The sequence below is a fragment of the Odocoileus virginianus genome, chromosome 29 (genome assembly GCF_023699985.2).
Source record: "Odocoileus virginianus isolate 20LAN1187 ecotype Illinois chromosome 29, Ovbor_1.2, whole genome shotgun sequence".
Classification (NCBI taxonomy): Eukaryota; Metazoa; Chordata; class Mammalia; order Artiodactyla; family Cervidae; genus Odocoileus; species Odocoileus virginianus.
In genome coordinates this window covers 30,735,430-30,755,684 of record NC_069702.1, presented here as the reverse complement: position 1 = coordinate 30,755,684, position 20,255 = coordinate 30,735,430, and the positions used below count along the sequence as shown (strand labels likewise).

Here is a 20,255-nt window from a genome sequence, read left to right as displayed (position 1 = left end):
AATTTGACTACAGAACTTCCACAGGACTTGGGAAACAGACTCTTGGAGGGCACAAAAAAAAACCTTGTACACACCAGGACCTAGGAGAAAGGAGCAGTGACCATACAAGATACTGACCTAGATGTGCCTTGGAGTGTCCAGGAGTCTCTGGTGAAGGCATGGGTAGACAGTGGCCTGCTGTGAGGTCAGGGGCATTGAAAACAGCAGTGTGGGCATAGGTCCTTTTGAAGGCAGTTGCCTGGAAAGGAGACAAGAACTAAACTGAAGCATATTAATTGTGGTAAAGGGTCCCTAGGGTAGTGGGGTGGCTTCCCTTGATACAAAAATCATAATTTTATTATCTGACAAATTCTTTATGGGTGAAAGGTGCTTTAATTTCATGTTGCCATATGGATTACTGATATCATATACAGTTTTATCTGAGTGTTAAAGACTGTCTCTGTGATGAAAGAACTGAGAATGAGATATTAGGATCTCAGTCTCCTTGGTTAAGTTTGGAGTCAGAAACTAGAACCTTGGTGGAACTGGAGTGGACTCAGAAGCAAAGAACTTGGTGAAAAAATAAAATTGAGAAGCAGAGGGTTGGTAGTAATTCAACGTACACTGCAGAACTTATGGTTCTCTATTTTACGAGGAGCAGACCTTTCTAAGTATCAATTATATTACCATTTAGAATACAGCAGATAATCTCACAAATGTAATGAGTGTGATAACTCTGAAACACAGAAAATCATTATTTTTGGTAAAATAGATAAAACATGACAGAAAAAAAGTGCTTTCTTCATTTTAAAAAGCAAGCAAGTTTGAAACTAAAAACTGAAAATATGAGTCATTTTTAATAATGTATAAAATGTCACTTTGTGTTCACATATGTGTGTATATACACTTCATTGTTCAGTCACTCAGTCATATCCAACTCTATGCGACCCCATGGACTGCAGCACACCAGGCTTCCCTGACCTTCACCAACTCCTGGAGCTTGCCCAAACTCATGTCCCTTGAGTCAGTGATGCCATCTAAACATCTCACTCTCTGTCGACTCCTTCTCCTCCTGCCTTCAATCTTTCTCAGCATCAGGTTCTTTTCTAATGATTCTGCTCTTTGCATCAGGTGGAAAACGTATTGGAGCTTCACTTCAACATGAGTCCTTCCAAAAATATTCAGGACTGATTTCCTTTAGGATTGACTAGTTTGAACTTTTTGCAGTCCAAATGATTCTAAAGAGTCGTCTCCAACACCACAGCTCAAATGCACCAATCCTTTCATGTTCAGGCTTCTTTATCATGCAACTCTCACATCCATACACGACTACTGGAAAAACCGTAGCTTTCACTATATGGACCGTTGTTATCAAAGTAATGCTTCTGTGTTTTAACACACTGCCTGGATTTGTTATAGCTTTACTTCCAAGAAGTAAGCATCTTTTATTTCATGGCTGCAATCATCACCTGCAGTGATTTTGGAGCTCCCCAAAATAAAGTCTGTCATGGTATCCCTTGTTTCCCCATTTATTTACTATGAAGTGGTGGAACCAGATGCCATGATCTTCATTTTTTTAATGTTGAGTTTTAAGTCAGCTTTTTCACTCTCCTCTTTCACTTTCACCAAGAGGCTCTTTAGTTCCTCTTCACTTTCTGTCATAAGGATGGTATCTGCTTATCTGAGGTTATTGATATTTATCCTGGCAATCTCGATTACAGCTTATGCTCCATCCAGCCAGGCATTTCACATGATGTACTCTGCATATAAGCTAAATAAGCAAGGTAACAATATACAGCCTGTACATACTCATTTCCTAGTTTGGAGCCAGTGTGTGTTCCATGTTGTAACTCTTGCTTCTTAATCTACATACAGATTTCTCAGAAGGCAGGTAAGGTGTCTCAATTCATCTCTTGAAAAATTTTCCACTTTGTTGTGATCCACAAAGTCAAAGGCTTTAGAATAGTCATGAAGCATAAGTAGATGTTTTTCTGGAACTCTCTTGCTTTTTTTTTGATCCAAAGGTTGTTGGAAATTTGATCTCTGGGATTCAGCTTGAACTAAAAGTTTATGGTTCTCACAGTATTTAAGCCCAGTTTGGAGAATTTTGAGCACTGCTTTGATAGCAAACTACCACACAATTGCACTCATCTCACACACTAGTAAAGTAATGCTCAAAATTCTCCAAGCCAGGCTTCAGTAATACGTGAACCGTGAACTTCCAGATGTTCAAGCTGGTTTTAGAAAAGGCAAAGGAATCAGATATCAAATAGCCAACATCCGCTGGATCATCAAAAAAAGAAGAGAGTTCCAGAAAAACATCTATTTCTGCTTTATTGACTACGCCAAAGCCTTTGACTATGTGGATTACAATAAACTGTGGGAAATTCTGAAGGATATGGGAATTCCAGACCATGTGACCTGCCTCTTGAAAAACTTGTATGCAGGTCAGGAAGCGACAGTTAGAACTGCACATGGAAAAACAGACTGGTTCCAAATAGGGAAAGGTGTAGTCAAAGCTGTATATTGTCACCCTGCCTATTTAACTTATATGCAGAGTACATTGTGAGAAATGCTGGGCGGGAAGAAAAGCAAGCTGAAATCAATATTACTGGGAGAAATATCAATAACTTCATATATGCAGATGACACCACCCTTATGGCAGAAAGTGAAGAAGAACTGAAGAGCCTCTTGATGAAAGTGAAAGAGGAGAGTGAAAATGTTGGCTTAAAACTCACCATTCAGAAAACTAAGATCATGGCATCCGCTCCCATCACTTCATGGCAAATGGATGGGGAAACAGTGGAAACTGTGGCTGACATTATTTTTGGGGGCTCCAAAATCATTGCAGATGGAGATTGCAGCCCTGAAATTAAAAGATGCTTACTCCTTGGAAGAAAAATTATGACCAACCTAGAGAGCATATTCAAAAGCAGAGACATTACTTTGCCAAGAAAGGTCTGTCTAGTCAAGGCTATGGTTTTACCAGTAGTCATATATGGATGGGAGAGCTTGACTATAAAGAAAGCTGAGTGCTGAAGAACTGATGCTTTTGAACTGTGGTATTGGAGAAGACTCTTGAGAGTCCCTTGGACTGCAAGGAGAGCCAACCAGTCCATCTTAAAGGAGATCAGTCCTGGGTGTTCATTGGAAGGACTGATGCTGAAGCTGAAACTCCAGTACTTTGGCCACCTCATGCTAAGATTTGACTCATTGGAGAAGACCCTGATGCTGAGAGGGATTGGGGGCAGGAGGAGAAGGGGACGACAGAGGATGAGATGGTTGGATGGTATCACCGACTCAATGGACATGGGTTTGGGTGAACTCCGGGTGTTGGTTATGAACAGGGAGGCCTGGCCTGCTGCAGTTCATAGGGTCACAAAGAGTCGGATACAACTGAGTGACTGAACTGAACTGAGATGAGTGCAGTTGTGTTTTAGTTTCAACATCTTTTGGCATTGCCCTTCTTTGAAATTGAAATGAAAACTGACCTTGTCCAGTCCTGTGGCCACTACTGAGTTTTCCAAATTTGCTGGAATATTTAATGCAGCACTTTCACAGCACCATCTTTAGGATTTGAAATAGTTGAGGTGGAATTTGTTCATAGTGACACTTCCTAAGGCCCACTTGACTTTGTACTCCAGGATGTCTAGCTCTAGGTGAGTGATCACACCATCATGGTTATCTGGGTCATTAAGATCTTTTTTGTATAGTTCTGTGTTTTCTTGCCATCTTTTCTTGTTTTCTTGTTATCTTCTGCTTCTGTTATGCCCATGCCTTTTCTCTCCTTTATTGTGCCCATCTTTGCATGAAATGTTCCCTTGGTATCTCTAATTTTCTTGAAGAGATCTCTAATCTTTACCATACTATTGTTTTCCTGTATTTCTTTGTATTGATCACTTAGGAAGGTTTTCTTATCTCTCCTTGGTGTTTTTTAGAACCCTGCATTCAAATGGGTATATCTTTCCTTTTTTCCTTTGCCTTTAGCTTGTATTCTTTTCTCAGCTATTTGTAAGGCCTCCTCAGACAACCATTTTGCCTTTTTGCATTTCTTCTTAGAGATGGTTTGGATCATTGCCTCCTGTACAAAATTACAAACCTCCATCCATAGTTCTTCAGGCACTCTATCTATCAGATATGATCCTTGGAATCTATTTGTCACTTCACTGTATAATCATAAGGGATTTATTTAGGTCATACCTGAATGGTATAGTGATTTTTCCCTACTGTCTTCAGTTTATGCCTGAATTTTGTAATAAGAAGTTCATGATCTGAGCCACATGTGCAAAATATTTGCATCCCCCTATAAGCATTTTCCAGCTTCCCAGTTGGCATTAGTGTTAAAGAGCCCACCTGCCAATGCAGGAGACCTAAGAGACTCAGATTCAATCCCTGGTTCGGGAAGATACCCTGAGGGGCGGTGGAGTGGGGGGCGGGAAATGGCAACCTGCTTCAGTATTCTTGCCTGAACAGAGAGGCCTATCAGGCTACAGTCCATGGGGTCATAGAGAGTCAGACACAAATGAGGTCTTACAGAGCACAGCACAGCACATTAACGTTTTCTGTTGTCATGATTGAGAAGAAACTTGAGCAGGATTTCATAAAATAGTCACATATCGAGTGTAAATATTTAAAAAAATAAAGTATATTAAAGCTTGCTATTTTAACTGACAAGAAAGATCAGAGATCATCAAACTCCTGAAAAATATTTTATCAAACTTAAACTGGAAATATATGACATGTTACAAAGGTTTAGCTTGTGCATACCTAAAATTACTGCCATGTTGTTAATGTATTTAATATAATAATGTATAGATATTTAAATAGGTGAAACTTGTGGTTAAGAAAAGCATTGGTCTCTACATGATAGAATTTATTCATTTATTTGTTATGGTAGTTCTTTTGAATAAACTCAGAAATTTTTCAAGGTATCCATATCGTGAGTGTGCTTAAATTCCTTATGCTACCTCATTGGTAATAAAAAAAAAAAGTGATGGTATACCTTGATGTTGGTAGAAAGTAATAAAAGATTAAATTATGATTTTAAAGAATATTTTAAGAAAGTACATTATCTTATTGCCAGAATATAGCACTGTGGTAAATTGTAGGTTTGGTTACATTAATTTTATCATAAGCAAGATAAAAGTATGTTTACACTTTTTAAACTGTATACCTTAAATTATTATAATTAATTATTCAAAACATCATACAATTGAGAAAATCTCTTTATAGTTAATTCCACATCTAAAAATAAATTTATCTTTACCTTGTTGTTATTTGTGCCACTGTTGTTGTAAAAAGCAGATAACTGCCCAAGTGGTTTATAATTATTCTAAGATACAGATGCAAGCTTGGATTATAAATATCAAAATCTGTGGTAGATGATTTAATGAACTTGATTACTACTGTGTAATGCTATCACAGTAAGACTGAATAATTTTTTGATCTCAAGGTCAAAATATACTGGAGGATAGATCTAAAGGGCAACATACTGGAAGATTGATTTTTTTTTTAGAAAAGAAAGGAAAAGACATCTTTATTTTTATTAAAAATCAACTTTTATCCTCATGTTACTGCAGATATCTGGCTGACACTAGTTAATAAGATGTCTAGGTACTTGTGCTTAGTTTAGTGGTCACAGTACAGTTCATGAGAGGACCAGGAAGTGATGAGACAAAGGAAAAGGAAGAAATGTGCAAACTGCCAGGTTTCCATTTATTGGAGAAATTATCCACAGAGCAAATAGCATTTTTGAGAAATACATATTCCTCCAAAAGTATTTGCAGTGTGGCTTTTTAGTAGTTTGCTTCTTCTTTTTCACTTATGTACTTTGTAAGTAAAATTAATTTGGAAAGAAATAGATTTTTAAGTTAATTTAAAAGGGTAGGTATTAAATTCTAATCATTTACTTTTGTCCATTGTACCATCAACCTTGCTAACATATGATAATCAGCTAGTTCTCTGAAGCCAGGAAGGGTTACTAATATAATACAAATGAAGTATTATCACTATTAATATCCAAACGAAGGGGAATCTTGAAATGAAAGACGGAAAATAGTGTTTACAAACGGGAAAAAGTCTGATGTGTCATCTGAAAGAAAATTGATGGTGTAAAATGTGCTTTAGGGCTTCCCAGGTGGCGCTAGTGGTAAAGAATTTGCCTATGGATGCAGGAGACATAAGAGATACAGGTTGGATCCTTGGACTGAGAAGATCCCCTGGAGAAGGGAATGACAACCCGCTCTAGTATTCTTGCCTGGAGAATCCCATGGACAGTGGAGCCAGGTAGGCTACAGTACAGGGTGTCGCAAAGAGTCAGCCATGATTGAAGTGATTTAGCGGGCAGCAGGGAGCAAAATGTGCGGTACCGCAGAGTAGAAACTCTGAGTCTCCTGATCTTCCTGACTGGAAGGGAAGCTCTGGCTAGACTGTACTCTACACTACTCCTTGTCCAGTTTCTTTAGAGAGTGAGTAATAATGAGCCCACACTGAACCCCAAATCATGTTAGATCTTCAGGAAATATTCAATATGTTCAATACTGAAAATAGAATTAATCATTATGTTCCTAAGACCTCAAACAGCAGCTCAACTGGTTGAACTAAAATTGATAAATAAAACACTGAGCTTTTCATGGTAGTAACTTCCATTTATTTAATTGTTTATATTCTCTTTTTCAAGAATAGATTATTTTAAAGTTTATTTCTGAATCATGTGGCATATTTTGGGTGTAAGTCTTTGATCTTTGGCTTGATAAACTGAGGAATGGATAAGAATCTAGTGGAGTAGGAGAGGAATCTATACTAATCAATGGCTGGTTACTTCATTGAACCATTCCAAGAATTCCAGGCCAACTGCTGAAAAAAAAAAATACTACTCTTTCTTTTTCTTCTTTGCAGTTTTACCAAACTTCCAGCAAAAAAGCAGGCAACATTTAGTGACCAGGAATGCAGCAGTTGCCACACAAGCTAGCAGGAAGCCAATCACATCCAAAGAGTGGTGCTGGTACCAGGTGAGGTCATGGAAGGCTGGGTGAAGGTGCTTGGCTCCTTTGTGGCGCATGACAAACTCAACCCAAAAGACTGCTTTGTCCAGGGGTTTCACAGGCTGATCATGGTGAATTCTTGATAACTTCATAGCATTCTCTTTATAGCTGAAATTGAATATATAAATAACAACTTGAAAAGTTTATTAAGGACACCATATACCTAAAACTGTTGTATATTGTTAAAAGTATATTGCATAATTATATGATCTGTTGTGTGATAAATGATATCACTGAGACTACAGAAAGCATATGAAAATTTGTTTCCTCTTGAGATATTTCTAGATATGATGGCCTATCAGTTGGAATGTATTGGATGCTTTGTAGTCTCAGTAATTATTGGAGGTAGGAGAGAAAATAATTGCCAGTTGGAAATAGCATTCTGGAAGTACAGAAATAGGAATGGATTAGTATGTAGCTTGAGAATATAGAATTTTGATCTCACTTGCTGAGTGTTGCATTGGGAACATGATAGTGTCAGGAAGCAGCATTGAGGGCAGATCTGTATAAAAGGAATCCTTCTCTCACCCCTTCACTCTTCCCCAGTTTCGATCTGGAGTATCAGTGTTAACAAAACTTCAATAGTAACTGGAGATCGTTTTGGTCTGTGATCTCCATGGTCCTGACATTCCAGATGCAAACAAAATGCTCCATGTGACCCTCTGGGCAAGAAGTAGGGCCTGAGACTGAATAGATGCTAGCCCTCTTTTGCTTCAGGCTACCGAGGGCTGCACATGCAGTGGTGAGATGGAAGGATGGCAATTGTTAGAACACTAATCTTTCTAACTTCTGTCAAGGAACAGACCAGGGTTTTGGTTTAAAGCTTTGAATGGCTGACTTAGAAGCACGATTTCCTTGGGTTTGTGAAGGAGGGGGATTATTCACCCACACTGAAGTGCAGTCATCATTGATAGAAAATACAGAACATTACCTTGTAAAAAATGGTGGAACAACATGTAAAAAGTTCTGAGGAAGAGAACTATAAACCAGAAAATCTTAAACAAAACCCTTTTCCCCTTTTGTTTTAAAAAACCAGGCAGGGCTTTCTAAATACACAAGAATATAAGGAATAAGTACCTCTGAATACATCTCAGGAAAACAAACAATATCAACAGAAGTGCCAAGACAGACACAGTAACAAAATATTTATCAGATAAAAAGTTAATAAAATAAATTGAAAAACTATGATAAAACACAAATTGCATCATTAAATCAATATAAATCTGAAACTAATGCTAAATGATATTGGAAATTATGGTCATGGACAAGATATGCACATTGTCAACTTTGATAATATTACACTGATAATATAGCAAACTAATCTAAGATGTGATGTTTAAAGCACACTGATGGGACCTGGGGCCTGTTTTACAGAGTGATGTAAGTCAGAAAGAGGAAAACAAGCATCATCTATTAATATTGGAACCTAGAAAAAGTGTACTGATAACCCCACTTGTACAATAGGAATAGAAATGCAGACATAGAGAACACACTTGTGGATACAGCCAGGGTAGGAAGGCTTGGGATGAACTGAAAGAGTAACACTGACATATATACACACCATGTGTTAAGAAGATAAAGCCAGTTAGAAGTTGCTGTATAACCCAGGGAGCTCAGCCTGGTGCTCTGGAGTTTCCTAGGTGGCTCAGGGGAAAAAAAAAAAAAAATGCCTGTCAATGCAGGAGATGCAGTAGACTAAGGTTTGATCCCTGGGTCAGAAGATTCTTTGGAGAAGGAAATGGCAACCCACTCCAGTAATCTTGCCTGGAGATTTCCATGGACAGAGGAGCATGATGGGCTGCAGCCCATGTGGCCACAATGACTCGGACATGACTGAGCGACACACACAGACACAGAGATGGGATGGGATGGGGGTCAGAGGGAGGCTCAAGAGGGAGGGAATATAAGTATACTTAAGGATGATTCACTAACCAATATGATGTTGTAAAGCAATTATTCTCCAATTAAAAATAAGTTAACCCAAAAAGAGAGATACTGATAGGAAGTTAAGTGACTTCATAGTGAAAAGCCATTCAATACTGAAAAAAAAATGAAATATTTTAAAAATTATTTTAATCTTTAATGTCAATGCTTATTTATAGATTTATGTAAAATTTTTAGTAAGAATTTATCTGATAGTAAAGAAATATTTATCCCAGCCTGGCAATTCTTTTAATTTTAATATAGTTTCTCTTTCCAAAGAATATATTTGTTTTATTTATATGAAATAGAATTACATAATAAATGTAATCTTTCATTATTGAGAATTTATTTGTTTATGATCACAGCTAATCACCATGTTGTAAAAAGTTCCTCCAGAACTTATTTATTTTATTACTCAGACCTGTGCCCTATTATTCAAAGCTTGCCTCACCAGTCTCCCAAGTCCTAGGCCCTGAAAACACCACTCTGCTCTCTGAATTTCTAGATTACATGTATAAGTGACGTTGAATAATATTTGTCTAACTTACTGTCAGTAAGTAAGTCACTGTCTGACTTACTTCACTTAGCACAATGCCATGTTTTCATGAATGACAGTATTTCCTTTGTCCTATTTGCTGAATAATGTTCCTTTACATACATATATGACATCTTCTTTATTCATCCACTGACAAACACTTAGGTTTTAGTCATATCTGCATTACCATGAATCATGCTGCAATTAGCACTGGGGTGAAGATATCTCTTCCATATTCTGTTTTCATTTCCTTAGATATATATCCAGAAATGAGATTACTCAGTCTTAGTGAGTGAATTCGCTGAAAGTTATTCAGGCATGTCCAACTCTTTGCTACCCCATGATCTATACAGTCCAGGGAATTCTCCAGTCCAGAATAATGGAGTGGGTCATCTTTCCCTTCTCCAGGGGATCTTCTCAACCCAGGGATCAAACCCAGCTCTGCCACATTGCAGGCAGATTCTTTACCAGCTGTGCCACAGGGGAATCCCAAGAATACTGGAGTGGGTAACCTATTTCTCCTCCAGTGGATCATCTAGTAGTTCTATTGTTAATCTTTTAAGGAGTTCCCATGCTAGTTTCCATAAGGACTGTAATCAAGTCACATTCCCACCTGGAGTGCACTGGAGTTCCTCTTTTTCTACATCCTCAACAATACCTCGTAGACCTTGTATTTTGATGATGACCATTCTAACAGTTTCAAGCTGGTTTGAAACTCAGTATTCAAAAAACTAAGACCACAGCATCCAGTTCCATCACATCATGTCAAATAGAAGGGGAACAATTGGAAGTAGTGGTAGATTTAACTTTCTTGGGCTCCAAAATCACTACAGACAGTGACTGCTGCCATGAAATTAAAAGAAGCTTGCTCCTTGGAAGGAAAACTATGATAAACCTAGACAGTGTATTAAAAAGCAGAGACATCACTTTGCCAACAAAGGTCCACATTGTCAAAGCTATGATTTTTCCAGTAGTCATGTATGAATGTTACTTTGTTCATGTGTGCTCAGTTAAGTCTGGCTCTTTGAGACTCCATGGACTGTAGCCCTCCCAGGCTCCTCTGTCCAAGGAATTTTCCAAGCAAGAATACCTGAGTGGATTGCCATTTTCTACTCCAAGGAATCTTCTCAACTCAGGGATTGAACCTGCATCTCCCGTGGCACGTGCATTGACACATGGATTCTTTACCACTGGACCATAAAGAAGGTTGAGCACCAAAGATTTGATGCCTTTAATTGTGGTGCTGGAGAAGACTCTTGAGAGTCCCTTGGACCACAAGGAGATCAAACCAATCAATTTTAATGAAATCAACTCTGAATATTCACTGGAAGGGCTGGTGCTGAGGCTGAAACTCCAATACTGTGGCCACCTGATGCGAAGAGCCAACTCATTAGAAAAAACCCTGATACTGGTTCAGATTGAAGGCATAAGAAGGGGGTGGCAGAGGATGAGATGGTTAGATAGCCTCACCAACTCAATGAACATGAATTTGAGAAAACTTTGGGAGATAGTGGAGGACAGAGGAGACTGGCATGCTGCAGTCTGTAGGGTCGCAGAGCTGGACACAATTTAGTGAATGAACAGCACCAACAATTGTAACAGGTATGAGGTGGGATTTTGATTTGTATTTCCTGATGCTTAGTGACTTGAAGCCCCTTTTCATGTACCTGTTGGCCATTTGCATGTCTTCTTTGGGAAAACATCTATTCAGTACCTCTGCTCATTAAAAAAGAAAAAATTTTTTTTTGCTATGGAGTAATGAGTTCCTTATATCATTTGTATGTTAGTCTCTTATCAGATGTATACTTTTCAAAGTGTTCTCCAATTTTGTAGCTTCCCTTTCATTTTATAGATCATTTTGAGAGGGTAACAGGCAGGAAGGCCAGGGGTCTCCAAACAGAGGAAATAGGCTGCAAGTGCCAGACATTTTTATCTCTCTTAAGCGGAAGGAGAAAACAAACCAGCGATATTTTTTTCTTCTCTATACAAATTTAAAAGGTCATTTCTCTTAAAATGTTGTGTTGCCATGACACCTGGTTTCCCCTGAAGCTAACTATTCTCAAATCTTGAGTTAACCAATACATTTTTTTTTTATGGAAATGTTTGTCTTAAGATATGTTAATTTACCCCAGACTCTGTAAGTTCCACCAAATGGCCCAACCTACTTACTCAGATATTGTTCCCCTAATCTATGTAAACAAAACTATTTGTTTGGTAATCTGCCCTTCTACAAGATTCAAGTCATCATTTTATAGCCGGGGATGAATTATCTGGTGCCATTCTAAATTTTAAGACATTCCTTTCTTTTCATTAACAGACTGTGAGTGACTATATAACATACTGCTAAAGGCTAGAAGGGGGGTACTCTTTCTGCCCCCTTCTGATGCCTATGTCAGAAGCTTTCTCTATCTCCTTATACTTTAATAAAACTTTATTACACAAAAGCTCTGAGCGATCCAGCCTTGTCTCTGGCCCTGGATTGAATTCATCTCCTCCGGAGGCCAAGAATCCCGGCATCTTATCATTCAGCAACAACCTTTTCCATTTATTTTGCTCTGCAGAAGTTTTTGAGCTTGATACAGTCCCACCTATTGAGCTTTGCATTGGTTCCTTGTAGTTTTGGTGTCATATCCCAAAATTTGTTTCTAAGACCCTTGTCAAGGAACTTTTCCTCCTGTTTTAAGATAGCAGCTTTATGGTTTCAGGTCTTTTGCTTAAGTCTTTGGTCTATTTCTAGTCAATTTGTGTAAGTAATGTAATATGGGGGTCCAAATTTCACTCTCCTGCATATAATTATGTAGTTTCCCTACTACTACTTATTGAATAGATAACACTTTTCCTATTGAGTATTCTTCACTTTTTTTTTTTCCAAAAATTTTTCAACTTTACATATGAGGGTTTGCTTCAGGGCCGTCAATCCTTTCCATTGGTCTGTATGTCTATTTTTATCCCAATGTCATCTTTTTCAAATTACTATAGCTTGGTAGTACAGTTTGAAATAAGAAGTGGGATGCCTCCAACTTCATTATTTCTTGGTATTGCTTTGGCTGTTTGTGATCTTTTGTGGTTGCATACAAATTTAGAATTTGTTTTTCTATTTCTGTGCCCCAGAAGGCTTTAGAAATTGGTTACTCAACCCATTCTTCTTTTTCTGCCAAGGAGTTCTTTCTAGCTGAAAGTTCTCTCTCAGTGATGAGTAATGCTGGCTTGGGGATGATGCTGGTAAAATAAAACTGGCATCACTCTGTTCTTGTGTGATTTATCTCAGTTTTTTTGTTCTACTGTGTTGCTAAAATTTCTTACATGGCATTTAGGGCACTCCCAGAAATGATTTTGTTCATGAATAGTGTCTAATTGTTGTTCTTTGTCAGGGAATGTGGAGGCTGGGGTCTTCTCTACCTCCATTTGAATCTCAATTTTACTTCATTCTCTTTCTCTGATTTAATTTAAAATAAATCCAATATAAGAAATTTTTAACTAACAAATATAGTTCTATTTTTTAAGAAAATTCATTATATTATTTTCTATTTATAAATTAGCACAAGGAAATAGCAGAAGTTTCTAAACTGTCATTGATTATAGCTACATGAGGAGAGTTGAGTGAGTTTTTATTTTTATTTACCTTTGTTTTTGTCATATTGCCTAAACTCTTTATAGTTATAATATCTACAATTTTTAAGAGGGTTATAAATAAAAGTACTATTATTAATAGAAATGTGTATGTTTTCAACAATAGCTCATTTTCTTTAAATAAATGTAGTATTTCTTCAAGATTGTAATCTATCACCCATTAGTGGTGGGTGACAAAGTACTTCCACAACATTTAGGAAGCATAAAATAATCTAATTTGCTACTAGGTATGTGCTGGTGATTATGTAAAAGTTATCAATTAAAAAATTTATAAAACTGATTATTCTGCAAGAAACAAGATGCTCCTTCTTAGAAAAGAATATAAACTCTACTCACAAAGGGTTGTTAATAACTGCTTTCAAAGCATTAAGCAGATCTGCACTTGTCATTCTTTGCAAGTCTACTTCAACAGCTGCCCCTTTGGCTTTCATACGAGCAACATTATCATGCTGGTCACCAAACATAGGAATTCCAACTATAGGGACCCCGTGGTAAATAGCTTCATAGATCCCATTGGTTCCACAGTGAGTGATAAAAGCTCTGGTTTTGGGATGACCTAAAAATTAAAAAAAAAAAAAAAATTATTCTAAGTCCTAACAGTGTCAGAAAAAGAAAATCACGATACCTTCATAAATCAATAATTCTATTAAATGAATCTTCTATATAATTCTGTGCCATGAGTCATCATACAAATTCTAATAGGCTCAAAGAAAGCAGCAATTAATTACTTCAGGCTAAGTATAATTAGTATAATTATATATATAAGTATATATATATATATATATATATATATAATTTTGGGGGGGCTCCAAAATCACTGCAGATGGTGATTGCAGTCAAAAAATTAAAAGACACTTACTCCTTGGAAGGACAGTTATGACCAACCTAGACAGCATATTAAGAAGCAGAGACACTACTTTGCCAACAAAGGTCCTTCTAGTCAAGGCTATGGTTTTTCCAGTGGTCATGTATGGATGTGAGAGTTGGACTGTGAAGAAAGCTGAGTGCTGAAAAATTGATGCTTTTGAACTGTGGTGTTGGAGAAGACTCTTGAGAGTCCCTTGGACTGCAAGGAGATCCAACCAGTCCAACCTAAAGGAGATCAGTCCTGGGTGTTCATTGGAAGAACTGATGCTGAAGCTGAAACTCCAATACTTTGGCCACCTGATGCGAAGAATTGACTCATTGGAAAAGACCCTGATGCTGGGAGGGATTGCGGGCAGGAGGAGAAGGGGACGACACAGGATGAGATGGCTGGATGCCATCACCGACTCGATGGACATGGGTTTGGGTAGACTCCGGGAGTTTGTGATGTACAGGGAGGCCTGGCGTGCTGCAACTCATGGCATTGCAAAGAGGCGGACACGACTGAGCAACTGAACTGAACTGAACTGAAGTATAATTAGTGATTATGGCAGGTAAGTCTTTCTAGAGACAACTGAGAAGTTTCCTGCAGAATAAATGATGAAAAATATTTGTCATTTGACAAGTTATTGGAGGTAGAACATATCAATAAAAAAGAAAGGAGGGACTGAAGAAACCAAATATTTTTGTTAGTGGTAAAATATTATTGTTTTTGGGAAAGGGGTGGTAAGATGTACAGGGTTTCACTACCAGAATGTTAGCATCAGTTCAGTTCAGTTCAGCTGCTCAGTCATGTCCAACCCTTTGCGACTCCATGGACTGCAGCTTGAAACAAGCTCTCACATCCATACATGACCACTGGAAAAACCATAGCCTTGACTAGATGGACCTTTGTTGACAAAGTAATGCCTCTGCTTTTTAATAAGCTGTCTAGTTTGGTCATAACTTATCTTCCAAGGAGTAAACATCTTTTAATTTCATGGCTGCAATCACTATCTGCAGTGATTTTGGAACCTCCAAAAATAAAGTCTGCCACTGTTTCCACTCTTTCCTCATCTATTTGCCACGAAGTGATGGGAGCAGATGCCATGATCTTAGTTTTCTGAATGCTGAGTTTAAGTCAACTTTTTCACTCTCGTCTTTCACTTTCATCAAAAGGCTCTTTAGTCTTCTTCGCTTTCTGCCATAAGGGTGGTGTCATCTGCATATCTGAGGTTATTGATATTTCTCCCATCAATCTTGATTTCAGCTTGTGCTTCATACATTCCAGTGTTTCTCATGATATATTCTGCATATAAGTTAAATAACCAGGGTGACAATATACAGCCTTGACGTACTCCTTTTCCTATTTGGAACCAGTCTGTTGGTCCATGTCCAGTTCTAACTGTTGCTTTCTGACCTGCATATAGGTTTCTCAAGAGGCAGGTCAGGTGGTCTGGTATTCCCATCTCTTTCAGAATTTTCCACAGTTTATTGTGATCCACACAGTCAAAGGCTTTGGCATAGTCAATAAAGCAGTAAAGATATTTTTCTGGAACTCTCTTGCTTTTTTGATGATCCAATGGATGTTGGCAATTCGATCTTTGGTTCCTCTGCCTTTTCTTTAACCAGTTTGAATATCTTGAAGTTCACAGTTCATGTATTGTTGAAGCCTAGCTTGGAGAAATCTCGGAGAATTTTGAGCATTACTTTATTAGTGTGTGAGATGAGTGCAATTATGTGATAGCTTGAGCATTGCCTTTCCTGGGATTGGAATGAAAACTGACCTTTTCCAGTCCTGTGGCCACTGCTGTATTTTCCAGATTTGCTGGTATATTGAGTGTATCATAGAAAAAGGCTATAGAAATTACATGTGTACACTGTTTAAGCATTTAACTCTATAGTAATAGAGAGCCAATTGTATTATAGATCATGAAATGTTTTGCAGATTTTTTTTCCCCCATACAGTTGTAGTAGGCAAAAGAGAAGAGAAGTGGGGTGAAATGGATGAAGAATCAGGAGGTTTTTGCAATACTCTATACAAAAGTTAATGGGAGCCTGATATAAAGATACCTTGTTCGACTTTGATTCTGAGAAGGGAAAGACTATATTATAAATGAGAGATTATAAATTTGATATTTGTGTTACAGTTTGACAAAGATCCTTGACCAAAGTCTAGTCAGACTTCCCTGAACTCTTCTCCACTAGAATTTAATTTTGGGTCTCCTTTATCTCTGCATTGCCCAATTTTAGCAAGCACTCTACTAAGTCAGTTTAACAGATCAGTCTTCATGTCTGACCATCTTTTACAGTTATCACCTCTTCTTTCACTATCCCCCAAGTGATATGTGATGGCCTTAGCATGCTTTCAGTAAGAATCTAATTAGGTTAGTTCTGCTAGACTGTTCCTTTGCACCTGACATTTCCTCTTTCTAATTTTCCATACAGTGAACTTCCACTCACTATGCTCTTTTGTGATAAATTCTCCTATTTTCTTTTCTGCATGCAGCGTTGAATCCAGGCTCTCTGTCATATTATAAAAGTCCATTGCACTAATAACGATACTGATCATGATGGTTTTGAAAAAAGTTTGCCTTAGTCTTTAAAAAGTGTCAGGAATAATCTGTTCTTTGACAAACTCCAGAAGAAATGTGAAGAAAACTTTAAAGCTTTTTTAAGTTATTATTATTTTAAATACAAATTTGTTGGATTTATCTGTTATTGAGCAATCATTCACATTATCCCTCATTCAGCTCTGTTTATTTTACTTTCTTTGGCCTTACCAAGAAGATCATTCTGAGGAATCCATTTATATAGTCGGGTATTGGCTCCTAATGTTTCTGGTTTCTTTCCTGTGTATCTCCACAGAACCTATTAAGATAAATGTCATTATTAGATTTTTAGAATCACATCCTGTCAAAAGAAGGCAGTTAACCTAGGATTAATCAGGTCTGATGCCTTCAGATAATACACAAGCAAACTGAGGTCCTAAGTGATTAAGTAATGAATGTTTTTAAACCATTGACACTACAACCATATTTTCTAAGGCTTGCAACAATCCTAGTCAATAGGTTATCGTCCTTGGATTAAATCTAACTTGTAGATGAAGAAAAATGACAATCTGTATCTGAAACAACTATATGCTGGTATTACTAGGCTACTCTGGTAAAGGGGATTTTTGAAACAAAATTTTCAGAGGCAAAGGGGAGGGTTGTTATTTACCTCTTTGATCTTTTTTTAAATATAGTTACTAGTAACAGAAACTCATATAGTAAAATATTAGTAATGATATTTTTCATTTTAAAGTATTGTAACTATTGAGTCTGGTGGCATTAAAAGCATCCACATGGGTGTGTAACTTTCAACTATAACTGCACACTGAATATTTTCATCATCCCTCATATCACTTCTGTATCATTAAATAACTCCGTATTCTTCTCATACCCCAGCCCCTGATAGCTTCTGTTCTACTTTCTGTCTCTATAAATTTGATTACTTGAGGTAACAAGTACAAGTGGAACCATGCAATATTTGTCTTCCTCTGACTTAGCATTATTTTATTTCAGGGTTCATACATGTTGCAACATATCAGAATTCCCTTTCTTTTTTAAGATTGAACAATGTTTCATTATATATACATACATATATACATATATATATACATATATATATATATATATATATATATACATATATATATATATATATATATATATATATATATATATATATATATATATATATATATATATATATATATATACATACATATATATATATATATATATATATATATATATATATATATATATATATATATATATATATATATATATATATATATATGATATATTGCAAAGCAGAAATAGAGACACAGGCATAGAGAACAAATGTATGGATACCAGAAGGAAGTCAGGTGGAATGAATTGGGAGATAGGGATCGACAACATATATACACTAGTGATACTATGTATAAAATAGATAACTAATGAGAACCTATTATAAAGCATAGGGAACTCTACTCAATGCTCTGTGGTGACCTAAATATGAATGAAATCCACCAAAAAGGGATATATGTATATATATAGCTGAATAACTTTGCTGCACAGTAGAAACCAACAGAGCATTGTAAAGCAACTATACGCCCATAAAAATAAAAATAAACAAATAAGCAATATTAACCCTCAGAAAATAAAAATTCTTCATCCATACATTTTGCTATCATAAATATTGTTGCTATGATTCAGTTCAGTTCAGTTCAGTCACTCAGTCTTGTCCGATTCTGTGCTACCGCATGGACTGCAGCATGCCAGGCCTCCCTGTCATTGCCAACTCCCAGAGTTTACTCAAACTCATGTCCACTGAGTCAGTGATATCATCCAACCATCTCATCCTCTGTCGTCCCCTTCTCCTCCTGCCCTCAATCTTTCCCAGCATCTGGGTCTTTTCAATGAGTCAGTTCTTCGCATCAGGTGGCCAAAGTATTGGAGTTTCAGCTTCAGCATCAGTCCTTCCAGTGAATATTCAGGATTGATTTCCTTTAAGATGGACTGGTTGGATCTTTTTGCAGATTTCCTTGCAGTCCAACGCACTCTCAAGAGTCTCCAACAAAACAGTTCAAAAGCATCAATTCTTCAGTGCTCAGCTTTCTTTATAGTCAAGCTTTCACATTCATACATGACTACTGGAAAAACCATACCTTTGACTAGATGGACCTTTGCTGGCAAAGTAACGTCTCTGCTTTTTAATATGCTGTCTAGGTTGGTCATAGCTTTTCTTTCAAGGGGCAAATGTCTTTTAATTTCAAGGCTGCAGTCACCATCTGCAGTGATTTTGGAGCCCAAGAAAATTAAGTCAGCCACTGTTTCCACCGTTTCCCCATCTATTTGCCATGAAGAGATGGGAGCGGATGCCATGATCTTAGTTTTCTGAATGTTGAGTTTTACATCAACTTTTTCACTCTCCTCTTTCACTTTCATCAAGAGGCTCTTCAGTTCTTCTTCACTTTCTGCCATAAGGATGGTGTCATCTGCATATCTGAGATTATTGATATTTCTCCCAGCAATCTTGATTCCAGCTTGTGCTTCATCCATTCCAGCATTTCTCATGATGTACTCTGCATATAAGTTAAATAAGCATGGTGACAGTATACAGCCTTGACATACTCCTTTCCCTTTTTGGAAGCAGTCTGTTATTCCATGTCCAGTTCTAACTGTTGCTTCCTGACCTGCATACATATTTCTCAAGAGGCTGGTCAGGTGGTTTGGTATTCCCATCTCTTTAAGAATTTTCCAGAGTTTGTGGTGATCCACACAATCAAAGGCTTTGGCACATACAATAAAGCAGAAGTAGATGTTTTTTGTGGAACTCTCTTGCTTCTTCAATGATCCAAAGCATGTTGGCAATTTGATTTCTGTATCCTCTGCCTTTTCTAAAACCAGCTTGAGCATCTGGAAGTCCATGGCTCATGTACTGTTGAAGCCTGGCTTGGAGAATTTTGAGCATTATTTCATTAACATGTGAGATGAGTACAATTCTGCAGTAGTTTGAGCATTCTTTGGTATTGACTATCTTTGGGATTGGAATGAAAATTGACCTTTTCCAGTCCTGTTGCCATTGCTGAGTTTTACAAATTTGCTGGCATATTGAGTGCAGCACTTTCATGGCACCATCTTTTAGGATTTGAAATAGCTCAACTGGAATTCCATCACCCCCCCATCCCCGCTTTGTTAGTAGTGATGTTTCTAAGGCCCACTTGACTTCACATTCCAGAATACCTGTCTCTAGGTCGGTGATCACACCTTGTGTTTATCTATGTCATGAATATCTTTTTCGTATGGTTTTTCTGTGTATTCTTGCCACCTCTTCTTAATATCTTCTGCTTCTGTTAAGTACATACCATTTCTGTCTTTTATTGTGTCCATCATTGCATGAAATGTTTTCTTGGTATCTCTAATTTTCCTGAAGAGATCTCTAGGCTTTCCCATTCTATTGTTTTCCTCTATTTCTTTTCATGGATCACTGAGGAAGGCTTTCTTATCTCTCCTTGCTACTCTTTGGAACTCTGCATTCAAATGGGTATGATTATTGATGTGCAAATATCTGTTTTAATCCCTGATTTCCATTCCTTTCAATACAAGGACCAAGATTAGAATTTCTAGATCATCTGATCCTATGTTTAACTTTGCAGAAACCACAGGAATGTTTTACACAGCAGATGCATCATTTTGCACTCCGAGTAGCAGTACACCAAGTTCCATTTCTCTACCAACACGTTGGTAGAGAACCAACACTTGTGATTT

The 20,255-nt window shown here is 37.3% G+C and overlaps 1 protein-coding gene and 1 pseudogene across 2 annotated transcripts in view; both read right to left on the bottom strand.

The window, feature by feature from the left end:
- Nucleotides 1-4,278, bottom strand: part of LOC110129489 (UDP-glucuronosyltransferase 2B17-like) — a 31,006-nt pseudogene extending 26,728 nt beyond the window's left edge.
- Nucleotides 4,279-6,605: 2,327 nt separating this feature from the next.
- The window catches only part of LOC110129480 (UDP-glucuronosyltransferase 2C1-like), a 45,764-nt gene continuing 32,114 nt past the window's right edge, over nt 6,606-20,255 (bottom strand). For both annotated transcript variants that reach the window (XM_020880873.2, XM_070458321.1), the window contains exons 4-6: nt 16,737-16,824; nt 13,447-13,666; nt 6,606-7,130 (exon numbers count right to left, since the gene is read on the bottom strand). In XM_020880873.2, coding sequence (XP_020736532.2) covers nt 6,851-7,130; nt 13,447-13,666; nt 16,737-16,824 — 588 coding nt within the window. In that variant the 3' untranslated portion in view covers nt 6,606-6,850. The remainder of the gene's footprint in view (nt 7,131-13,446; nt 13,667-16,736; nt 16,825-20,255) is intronic.